Source organism: Garra rufa, chromosome 21, assembly GCF_049309525.1.
Source record: "Garra rufa chromosome 21, GarRuf1.0, whole genome shotgun sequence".
NCBI classification, from domain to species: Eukaryota; Metazoa; Chordata; class Actinopteri; order Cypriniformes; family Cyprinidae; genus Garra; species Garra rufa.
This window is the reverse complement of record NC_133381.1, coordinates 6,779,423-6,791,608: the sequence shown is the minus strand read 5'-3', so window position 1 is coordinate 6,791,608 and position 12,186 is coordinate 6,779,423. Positions and strand designations below refer to the sequence as shown.

At 35.1% G+C, this 12,186-nt stretch overlaps 2 protein-coding genes across 2 annotated transcripts in view; one reads left to right on the top strand and one right to left on the bottom strand.

The window, feature by feature from the left end:
- LOC141296273 (serine/threonine-protein kinase MRCK alpha-like) overlaps nucleotides 1-10,787 on the bottom strand; it is a 38,382-nt gene extending 27,595 nt beyond the window's left edge. The window contains exons 1-10 of the mRNA XM_073827537.1: nucleotides 10,781-10,787; nucleotides 10,559-10,676; nucleotides 10,251-10,344; nucleotides 4,297-4,497; nucleotides 3,028-3,276; nucleotides 2,833-2,912; nucleotides 1,883-2,043; nucleotides 1,648-1,770; nucleotides 1,386-1,519; nucleotides 51-293 (exon numbers count right to left, since the gene is read on the bottom strand). Coding sequence (XP_073683638.1) covers nucleotides 51-293; nucleotides 1,386-1,519; nucleotides 1,648-1,770; nucleotides 1,883-2,043; nucleotides 2,833-2,912; nucleotides 3,028-3,276; nucleotides 4,297-4,497; nucleotides 10,251-10,344; nucleotides 10,559-10,676; nucleotides 10,781-10,787 — 1,410 coding nt within the window. The remainder of the gene's footprint in view (nucleotides 1-50; nucleotides 294-1,385; nucleotides 1,520-1,647; nucleotides 1,771-1,882; nucleotides 2,044-2,832; nucleotides 2,913-3,027; nucleotides 3,277-4,296; nucleotides 4,498-10,250; nucleotides 10,345-10,558; nucleotides 10,677-10,780) is intronic.
- Nucleotides 10,788-11,062: 275 nt separating this feature from the next.
- Nucleotides 11,063-12,186, top strand: part of LOC141296272 (frizzled-3-like) — a 14,495-nt gene continuing 13,371 nt past the window's right edge. The window contains exon 1 of the mRNA XM_073827536.1: nucleotides 11,063-11,086. Coding sequence (XP_073683637.1) covers nucleotides 11,063-11,086 — 24 coding nt within the window. The remainder of the gene's footprint in view (nucleotides 11,087-12,186) is intronic.

Below are 12,186 nucleotides of genomic sequence, written 5' to 3'. Positions count from 1 at the left end.
AGCCTGCTGAACAGACTCCTGTGATCAGCCTTTCTCCTCCACACATTTACCTCTTTCTTGGCCCGCTCGGCTTTGCGCACTTCTAGCCGCAGTGCCTCCACCTTTTGATTGAGGGAATCCATCTCCTCCTCTTTGTCCCGGAGCTGTCGGGAAATTCGTTGTTTATGTGAACGCAGCTCTGTCACCTTCTCGCTCACCTCGGTGAACTCCTGCATGGCCATTTTCCTCTGGCTGCCCGCCTCCTTCAGCTCCTTGCCTTGAGTTTTCAGCTTCTCGGAGGACTCCTGCAGACTCTGTAGGCAAAAAAGTTGGAAAAATACAAATATATACACACACACACAGTTAAAGTCAAAAGTTTACATACACCTTGTTAATACACATGTTAATTATTTTACCAAAATAAGATGGATCATATAAAATGCAAATTTTTTTTTTTTATTTACTACTGAGAAAAGATATTTCACATAAAAGACTTTACATGTAGTCCACAAGAGAATAGATGAATTTATAAAAATTACCCCGGTTCAAAAGTTAACACCTTGATTCTTAATACTGTGTTGTTACCGGAGTAATCCACCACTGTTTTTTTTTTTTTTTTTTTAAGTGATAGTTGTTAATAAGTCCCTTGTTTGCCCTGAACAGTTAAACTGCCTGCTTTTCTTCAGAAAAATCCTTCAGGTCCCACAAATTCTTTAGTTTTTCAGCATTTTTTGTGTATTTGATCCCTTTCCAACAATGAATTTTGAGATCCATCTTTTCACACTGAGGACAACTGAGGGACTCGTATGCAACTATTACAGAGGGTTCAAACACTCACTGATGCTCCAGAAGGAAACACAACGCATTAAGCTTTTTGAATTTGAAGATTAGGGTAAATTTTGCTTATTTTGTCTTCTGAGAAACATGTAAGTATCTTTTGTAGCTTCTGAAGGGTAGTACTAAATTAAAAAGTGAGAAATAAGAAAAAATCTACACATCTGTTCAAAAGTTTACACCCCCGGCTGTTAATGCATCGTATTTCCTTGTGAAGCATCAGTGAGCGTTTGAACTTTCTGTAAAGTTGCATACGAGTCTCTCAGTTGTCCTCAGTGTAAAAAGATGGATCTTAAAATCATACAGTCATTGTTGAAAAGGGTTCAAATACACAAAAATGCCAAAAAACCAAAGAATTTGTGGGAGCTGAAGGATTTTTTTTGAAGAACAGCAGGCAGTTTAACTGTTCAGAAAACAGGTACTCATAAACAACTATCACTAAACAAAAAAAACAAGCTGTAGAATTTTGCAGATTCTGCAAGGTGTATGTAAACTTTTGAACCATATCATGATTTTGACTGTCAAACAAATGTATGCGACTTTGCTATGAGAGGCTGCGGTTAAAGTTGTACCTTCTGCAGCTCATCTCTCTCCTGCTTCATGCTCTTGAGCTGTTTCTCCAGAGATCGGACCTGTTTGGAGGAGTCCTCCAGATCTCTGCGGGCAGAACTGGTCTGTTCTAACTTCTGCTCCACCTGTCCTGTATCTGAAGTGAGATAAAAGGAGGAGAGAGACAAAAACATAAGCCAAAAACACAAACAATAATGTAAGAATAACATCTGGTTACATGAGACATAAGGGTGATGCATGCTCATATGTAGTGTCTGAGATTACCCGCAATCTGTTTCCTTAGCATTTCTAACTCTTCCTTCAGACCACGGATCTCAACCTCTCTGTTGGAGGAAACAGGCCCGTCCACGCTGGAGTGCTGCAGAGTCTGAACCGTTTTTGTGGACTCTGAAAATCAGAAGACATTTCAGCTGTCAGCCAGGCAGAGAACTAACTTTGTGGGATTGTTAACACAGAAAATAACCTGATAGGTCTCTAGAGGTATAAGATGGACAGACACCTTGTAGTTTGCGACTGAGCTCCAGCTTTTCCTGCTCCAGACGGCGGATCCTCCGCTCGTACGCCTCAGTAGCCAGACTGTCCTCCAGGCCGCGCTGCACGGACACATCCATCTGCGCAGGTGCCGCAGACTCCCGCAGGCAACCGCGGTCGGACAGAGTACTGTACGAGAAGAGAGGGGCAAATGATCACAAGAGAGACTCATACTGTTAAAAAACTGGGTACAGCTTTTTTGTTGTGGGTCAATGCAATATGCAAAAAAAAAAAAAAAGACACCGTTTAAAAGTTTACATCCCCTTGATTCTTATTACTGTGTTGTCCTCAGTGTAAAAAGATGGATCTTAAAATAATAGTCATCGGGAAAGGGTTCAAATACACAAAAATGCTGAAAAAAAAAAAAACATTTGTGGGACCCAAAGGATTTTTCTGAAGAACAGCAAGCAGTTTACAGACACAGATGTGGATTATTTGGGTACCAACACAGCATTTAGAATCAAGCGTATGTAAACTTTTGAACGGGGTAATTTTTATAAATTTAATATATCATCATGCATTTTGGATGATCCCTCTTATTTTGATAAAATAATTAACATTTTGGAGATTCTGTAAGGTGTATGTAAACTTGACTTCAACTGCATTTCATATTCAGTGTTTGACAAGCTAGAATAAAGGGCTTTTTTTATTTATTTTTTATATATATATTAAAGTTTTTCAGGTTTTTTGGCAAATTGCATGGAAACCAATGGGGGCTCAGTTTGAGCCCAAGACAAAAGTTGTAGCACACAACTATGTGTCAATAAATAGTAAAACCAGTGCTTCAAGCAGTTCAAATGTGGGTTTAAGGGAGGTTAAACAAGGGAATGGGATTGCAACACCATGCAGGCCAGATTTGGACCTGCATCTCTTGTATGATCATCTAAGTTGACAGTGATATCTCAGCTGATTTCTTACCAGTTGCTAGTGTAGGTGAATCCTACAAATGGGAAATGGTGTCCTGAGAATGCGGTGTGAGAAGGAGGCGGCATTGTCTCCTAAAACAGAGCAGGGATTGTAAGTGTTAGCCGTACCATTTCGATTAAAGACCAGAGTTTGTGGATTCAAACCCCAGCAATGAGTGATTGTATTAATGTAGGTGTAAAACACTACCGTGTTCTTGAGGCAGTCGTCATCCACATCAAAGTTTGACGTGTCAGATGGGCTGCTGACTTCAGGGATGTACGGGGCGTCACAGTTGCGAATATTCTGCCAGTCAATGCCGGTGAAAAAGGGGTGCTGTTTGAAGTCCTCGATGCCGTTCTGGCCCAGTCTATGCTCTCTGCAGCAGATGAGTCTGCGGATCAGGTCTTTGGCATTTTCAGAGACGTCCGTCACATGAGCAGGAAACTGGAACCGCTCCTGCGGGAAACACAAAGTAAAAGCACAATATTTAAGACACAATATTAAAAGGCTTTTATGACACTTAATGACATTTTTAATATAATAAAAATAAAATAATATGGCTAATGAACTGAATAAGTTACTTGTTGTGTTTTGTGTTTAAGGTTTTCATGATTCAATATGACTTTAAAATAAATAATTAACCATATATACTACCAGTCAAAAGTTTCTGAACAGTAAAAGTCTCTTCTGCTTACCAAGCCTGCATTTATTAGATCCAAAGTACAGCAAAAACAGTCAAATTTCGAAATATTTTTAATATTTTAAATAACTGTTTTCTATTAGAATATATTTTAAAATGTAATTTATTCATGTGATTTCAAAGCTGAATTTTTGGCATTAATGATGCCAAAAATTCAGCTTTGAAACACATTCTCCAGTCACATTCTTCAGAAATCCTTCTGATATTCAGATTTGCTGCTCAAAAAAAACATTATTATAATTATCTTGAAAACAGCTGAGCAGAATTTTTTCAGGTTTTTTTGATGAATGGAAAGTTTAAAAAAACAGCATTTATCGGAAATAGAAACCTTTTGTAACATTATAAATGTCTGCATCATCACTTTTGATCAATTTAAAGCATCTTTGCTAAATAACAGTATAAATTCTATAATTTATTAAACCCTAAGCTTTTGAATGGTATAATGTACAATTTTAAAAAAGCTTTGTATTTCAGATAAATGCTGATATTTGGATCTTTCTATTTATCAAAGAACCTTGTTTTAAGCATTGATAATAATAGCTCTGATCACAGGAATAAATTACATTTTAAAATATATTTAAATAGACAACAGTTATTTTAAATAGTAAAAGTATTTCACAATATTACTGATTTAGCTGTATTTTGAATCAAATAAATGCAGGCTTGGTGAGCAGAAGAGACTTCTTTTAAAAAAAAGCATAAAAACAATAAAAATGTGTTAAATCACTGCAGTGCATGGATTATTGTTTTAAAATTAAACTGCTATGGCTCTGTACCTTGTGGTTCATAATCTTCCCATACGTTTCCACTAGTGACTCTGCGTAGAAAGGAGTTTCCCCGTACAGCATCTCATACATGCAGACGCCCAGTGACCACCAGTCACATTCAGGGCCATATTTCCCTTTCCCATCCTCCATGGCCTGCAGGATCTCAGGGGAGATGTAGTCTGGAGTGCCCACAGCAACAGAGGACTGCACCTGCGAGGACAGAAAATGGACATGTTGGAAAGTTCAAGAAGAGGAAAGGTTGCATATTGCACACAAAAATAGAACACAAAGTCTTAATCTAACAAGCTTTAAACAGATTAGAGGCATATGTATATTATATCAATTCTTCTTTGGAAACTAAGTCAAATTCACAAGGAACTGGTTGGCACAAGAGACTTTCTAGGTATACACGCAATATATTAGGGTAACCATATGTTGAACTGCCCAGGATTTCTAAATAGCTGAAAATAACCAGATTTAGCTTTGTTTTCCTATTGCCATGCTCTCAACAGTCTTTGTCCATTTTATATCTGCATATTTGCATTGCTTTAACTGTTCTCTGTAGATCCCACTATCTTGCATGCCATGATTGGTTGATTATGTACAATGCCTGCATGCTATTTCCTTACCGTATGACCTCAAGTATGACAACAATACTATATGTGAAACTGGATCACAAAACAAGTCTTAAATAGCACAGGTATATTTGCAGCAATAGCCAAAAATACATTGTATGGGTCAAAATTATAGATTTTTCTTTTATGCCAAAAATTATTAGGATATTAACTAAAGATATTTTGTAAATTTCTTACCATAAATATATCAAAACTTATTTTTTGATTAGTAAAATGCATTGCTAAGAAGTTCATTTAGACAAATTTAAAGGCAGTTTTCTCAATATTTAGATTTTTTTTGCACCCTCAGCCTTTTTCAGTTGCATCTCGGCCAAATATTGTTCTATCCTAACAAATACATCAAGAAATACAACCATATGTCAATGGAAAGCTTATTTGTTCAGCTTTCAGATGATGTATAAATCTCAATTTCAAATAAATTGACCCTAATGACTGGTTTTGTGGTCAAGGGTTACATATATTCAAAAGGAAACACACAGTATTTTCTGCTTTGTTCTCTGATTTACGTCTTTAAAAGTCTGTAGTCAATTGTAGTAACAAGTTATTTTCTTCTTTCTCATATATATTCTGTACAAATGCTTTATGAGACTTTTTGTAAGAAAAAAAAAATCACTTTTTTCACCGAAACTTGCTTTATGTGAATGATTTTTTTTTTTTTTTGCCATTTAGGGAAGTGTCTGGTTAGCTTTTAAAGGTCTGTCTTTAATACGTTCAGATAAAAGAGAACTTTTTGTTTTATTTCAATTTTGATTCATTTGAGTGAATTTCACAAAACCTGTCAAGAACATGTAGAGGTTATATATACAAAAAACAAGCCAGAAACAGAAACGTAGATATTTTGCATAAAGAAAATACATTTGTATGTAAATACTTTTTTTCTTATTCCTGAAAAAAAAAAAAAAAAAAAAAAAATTCCCATTTGAATTTTGTCATGAAATGTGAACGGATATGTTCCTGATAGGTTTCGTGAGCTGTATCTATTTACTGTGGCATTTGTCATTAAGACTGCAGGAGAATTCAGGACCTGGCATGTTGAGAACAGAAACAGAGGTGCTCAGTGTCTGTCTGAGCGGATCAGATCACATCACATCCTGTCAGCCAACAAGGTTGCAAAACAAAGTAATCCCTGGAAATGCTTTTGATTGGCACAGCACTCATCACTGTAAAATGCAAATGAACAATTAAAGCCATCGCATTGGTTGCAGCCAGCAGAGGAGGGCGTGGCTTAGGGGGGACATGACGGTCCAAGTATTCAGATACACAAAGACCTCTCAGAACACAGACCGCACTGAGAGGGAAAAAGAGAGAGAGGTATCACTAGAGACCACTAATGAACGGGGGGGATGATTGGAGCTTCCTGGCCCGGGTTCAAGGGGGCTGAGGGGGCGGAAACCGTCTGTAATGCAGCCTGTGGCAGATGTGTGCAGCTGGAAGAATTTGTGGAAGTGAGGCAGTAAATTAGCTGCTCTCGCTGGCAGTGACACACACTTGAAAACACACGGACATGTGAAGAGAGTTAGGCACACACGTGCGAACACGCAGAGACCACACTCACGCTGTTCTTGTCAGAAGTCGGGGGGATATCCTGCCGAGCTATCTGCGACGTGCCAGAAAACAGCAGCACATATCAAATGAAATACTCACCCCGGCTTCAAAGATGTGTGACTGAAATACAACTCTGGTCATAAACTGCCTTTCAAACCAAGGGTGTCCTCTGGGTCTCCCATTATTTTATATTAAAACAGCGTGCCTAGAGCAGTGGTTCTCAATCCTGGTCCTGGAGGACCCCTGCTCTGCACATTTTGCATGTCTCGCTTATTTAACACACCTGATTGAGATCATCAACTTGTTAGTTCAGTTCATGGATCTCTCTCCTAATGAGCTGATGATCTCAATCAGGTGTGTTAAATAAGGGAGACATGCAAAATGTGCAGAGCAGGGGTCCCCCAGGACCAGGATTGAGAACCACTGGTCTAGAGGATAGAGCCAGAGCCCAATTTCATCAACAGATTTTTCTTTTTTTTTGTCAAGCTAAACTCACAATTTCATGTCTAAGCGCTTCCCATCATAACACTAGGAGAAAGATGTCTTGGTGACCTAACTTATCCTGTAGCTTTTTCGATTAACTTTTTTAAAGTACCGATCAACATAACATCATTCAAATGCTTGGGGTATTTTTTTAATGCTCACAATGGATGCATTTATTTGACTAAAAATACAGTTAAAATCGTAATAACAGTAATATTGTGAAATATTATCAAAATTTAAAAGAATGTTTTCTTTCAAAAGTAATGTACACTACCAGTTAAAAGTTTTTGGACAGTAACATTTTTAAATGTTTTTTACTCTCTTTTGCTCACCAAGCTTGCATTTATCTAATCCAAAGTACAGAAAACACAAATATTTTTACTATTTAAAATAACTGTTTTCTATTTGAATATATTTTAAAACGTAACTTATTCCTGAGATTTCAAAGCTGAATTTTAGCTTCATTACTCCATTCACATGATCCTTCAGACATCAATCAAATATTCTGATTTGCTGCCTAAGAAACACTTATTATTATTTCTATGTTGAAAACAGCCGAGTAGAATCTTATGAGGCTTCTTTGCTGAACAGAAAGTTCAGATGAACAGCATTTATCTGTAATAAATATCTTTTGAAATATTAGTGCTTTGCTAAATATAAGTATTAATTTCTAATTAATTAATTTTAATTTATATGCTTTGAATCGTTCTATTAATTAAAGAAAACTGAAAAAAATTGATAATAATAAAAATGTTTCTTGAACAGCAAATCAGCTTATTAGAATGATTTCTGCAGATCATGTGACATTGAAGACTGCAGTAATGATGCTGAAAATTCAGCTTTGATCACAGGAAAAAATTACATTTTAAAATATATTCAAATAGAAAGCTGTTTTTTTAATACTAAAAAAATTTCACAATATTACTGCTTTTGTTGTATTTTGGATCAAATAATTGCAGGTTCGGTGAGCAGAAGAGACTTCTTACTGTATGAAAACTTTTGAGTGATAGTGTATTTTTGTGATGCAAAGCTAAATTTTCAGCATCATTACTCATTCTTCAGTGTCACATGATCCTTCAGACATCATTCAAATATTCTGATTTGCTGCCTAAGAAACACTTATTATTATTACTATGTTGAAAACAGCCGAGTAGAATTTTATGAGGCTTCTTTGCTGAACAGAAGGTTCAGATGAACAGCATTTATCTGAAATAAATATCTTCTGAATTAGTGCTTTGCTAAGTATAAGTATTAATTTCTAATTAATTCATTTTAATTTATATGCTTTGAAAAAAAAAAACTACTCAATAAATTGATAATAATAATAAAAATGTTTCTTGAACAGCAAATCAGCATATTAGAATGATTTTTGCAGATCATGTGACATTGAAGACTGCAGTAATGATGCTGAAAATTCAGCTTTGATCACAGGAAAAAATTACATTTTAAAATATATTCAAATAGAAAGCTGTTTTTTTAAATACTAAAAAAATTCACAACATTACTGCTTTTGTTGTATTTTGGATCAAATAAATGCAGGTTCGGTGAGCAGAAGAGACTTCTTACTGTATGAAAACTTTTGAGTGATAGTGTATTTTTGTGATGCAAAGCTAAATTTTCAGCATCATTACTCATTCTTCAGTGTCACATGATCCTTCAGAAATCTTTCTAATATGCTGATTTTATGCCAAATATTCTGTGGACAGGAAGTGAACTAAATTATGGGAAAACAACTAGATCAGAAACTGACCCCAAAAAGTATTTGGAAACATACGTCACACTTAAAAAATGTATGAATGTCATTGCATTAGGTCTAGGTCTTTTTCATTAATTTTCTGTTAAGTGATTTAAAAAACACAACTCTTAAGTAATAAGGTCTAAGGAACAAATCCAACCAGTTTTTAAGATGAATCACAATATTGCACACTCTTATTTGAAATGTCAAAAAGTATATAAAAATGAGGGAAAATCAGTCCAAGATAAATGATTGTGGGGGAATGAATTATAATTCCATGAAATACTGCTAATGGTGCCAGTTTTTCCCTTTAAAGAGACTTGAACTTTCCTCAATTATACATTTCTGTTGTAAAGCTTTCAAGTAGGGCCCTATGAAATCTGTTTAAATTTTTTCCCCCATATTCTGTTTTTATTTTTCTATATTCTACTTTAATTTTTTTTGGACTCATTTTTAATAGTTAAATGAAATGTATTAATCAAAAGGAAGGTCTAATTCATTAAAATCATGAAACTTACAAAATTTCACATCAATTTATTACGAGTTACATGTTTATGGCCTTATAATTTTTTTTTTTTACCATATATATTATTGTTACCAAATTCTGTATGTCTAATTATTTGAATGCATAAAACAACTTTATGTTTTCAACCTTATGAAATGTTTTTTTCCCGCCTCAGATATTCTGTGTTGAGAATTTAAAATTTTCTGGTTATCAAATGAAGGCATAAAACAATAATTTAATTTATCTTTGAATTATTGAAAATTAAACTATTTTTGGGGGGCAAACGAAGGTGATTTCCTATTAATGTTAAAACATAGAAAAAAATGTTGAGTAATTATTCCTTAAAAAATAAAATTGTAATAATTTTAGTAGTAGTATGTACATTATAATTTACAATAGTAATATATTTCTGGCAGAATGTCTTCAAGTTAAACCAAACTCTTATTTTGACAGGTTGCCATGCACGTGAATACCTTTAGACTTTGACTGTGTACATGACATGACACTAGTTTTACTCAAATGAAACGGTAAAATGCTCATGAAGTGACTCATGGCAGTTCCGGAGATGTTGCTCATGTATTTATGCCCTAATTTAATTAGACAACAGACGCTGAAATCATTGTGAGCGTCACACGTGCTACAATACATGTGTAGTAAAAACTAAACTGTGTGTCTGTGCCTTTTATTCATACAGAGACAGGCAGAACATGCAAGATTCATATTTAAATAGTGTTTTTGCAGCTTAATATTTACATATTTCTAAATGAATTCAAGTCTAATGACCTACTTTTGATTAATTCTTTCAAAGTTCGACAAATCCCATGAGATTCTGATTATACAGTAAGTTCCGTTTTTTTTAATGGATTTCTCGATTCTGTCCACGTTTTTCCGAATCTCGGAAATCATGGTTGTAAGATTCGTCTGACCCACTCCCATATAAATAGAGAGACCCAGTTCACACAAACAGCTCTAAACAACAATCCCTGATTACTGTTTTCTTCTTCTGTGAAATATGATCATTAACAATCTGGTGTGATATTCATTCAGCTAACATACTAACCGTTCCATCCTCTGTGAGCTTAAGACAGGAGCCGAAATCTGCGAGTCGAATGTGTCCGTTCACATCCATAAGAATGTTATCCGGCTTGATGTCTCTGTTAGAGAGAAAACAGGAGATCGCATTAATACAAGGAAGATGGACAAAGTTGATTCCAATCCCAGGTAACACTCTTTAAATGCAAAGTAAGTTCCTATTGATAAAGGTTTCTGCAAAATGCATTAATGCAAATATTGCTATTATTTTATTTGGTTTACATGGAGGAAAAATCTTTTTGAGCCATGTTGTGGCTTGCTGCTTTATTTTACAACCTCAGAGCCACTTCAAGTCCAGTGCGCACTTTAGAGAGCTTCTTAATGAGACAGAGCAGTAATTCACAGTGGACTTCACAGTAGGGACTTGTGTCCGCCCTGTAAATCACCTCTATTCCTAAGAGAAAGCCACATAGGAAACACACAAAAAGCCTCCCTCCACACGGCATAACCCTGGCTCTCATAAGAGGAAGTCAAAACAAATAGGTCAGAGATCTGAACCTGTCATTTTGAGGACTGGATTAGTTTTAATAGCGTTTGAGAGGTGTTCGCTGCCCCGTCTGTGACCTGCCCACGGGGCACTAGAAGCACAAACAAACAGGAATCAAAGTGTCGCAAGTTCGTGTCTCCATTACAGCTTATCTAAAGCTGCGTGTCAGAGACGGGAACGAAATACAGACGGTTCTTATTCTCGCTCATTCGCCACTCGTAAATTTGATCCAGGAGTTTGACGTGGAGCTGTAATAAAGTCGGAGTGAATGTTTGCGTGTGCCTTGTATAGACATGAATTATGACACTGCTCGTGAGGTGAGTTTCCTTCAACATCTCACCCAAATGGCCGCTGAATCCTGTAATAATGTTCAATGGCCAGCCAGCTTTTCAATTTACCATAGCAAAAAGCTCTTTTGAGATTTATAATGAAAGCAAGGTTGCACTAAGAGCTCAATGGAAACTTGATACTGAGGTAGAGGGGAAAAAGGATCATATTCTTAATTTTTGGAGAATTTTTATACTCCTTTAAGAAATAAGTCTGTGCACACTGAATACAAATTGCTATAGAAGCCAAGCAATTAAGAAAAACTGACAAAAACTAAGATTAAAGCTCATGAGATTTACGTAAAAGCAAGCACACTGTGTCTGGATGAGCCAGTGCAAAAATTTAACGAAAAGCATAATTACATAGGACCCTATGATTTCCTTGACAGAATCCAGTCATAAAAAGAGAATTTACTGTATAACATAGAATGACATTAAATTTGCCAAATTTTAGATGAAAAAATCAAAAGTAGGTCAGTACACTTAAATCAAAATGTGATATGGACTAGTGTTTGTGAATATTAAGCTTCAAAAAGGCATTTACTACACATATTGAAGTGCACATATTGAAGTGCACATATTGAAGTGCACATATTGAAGTGCAAGGTGTTTTCTGTCTCTGCTGCCTCAATATATGAGTAGATGAACACAAACAATCTCTAGAACTGCTGTGTCATAGAGAAACTATTGTCATATCATATACAAACAGAAACTTAAAGGTTCCTCTAAAAATGAAAATGTATTTGGCAAAAAAATAAAACAGAATTTGGCAAAAAAATAAAACAGATTTCATAGGACCCGTCAAAATAAATGTTTGGTTTTACTTGAAGAAACTGTGACAGAAATATATTACTTAAATGTAATGACAATACTACTACTACTAATAATAATAATAATATAAAATTATTAATAAAATATGTTTCTTCAAGGAATATTTACAGAAAAAATATTTACCATAATTTATTTACCAGAAAAATGTTAATACACAACACAGTATTTCTGAAAAAAAATAAAATAAATAAAATAATAACTTAATCTTTTATAAAATTAATTAACGAGATGCTTTTGATTATTACATTTTAATATAGAAT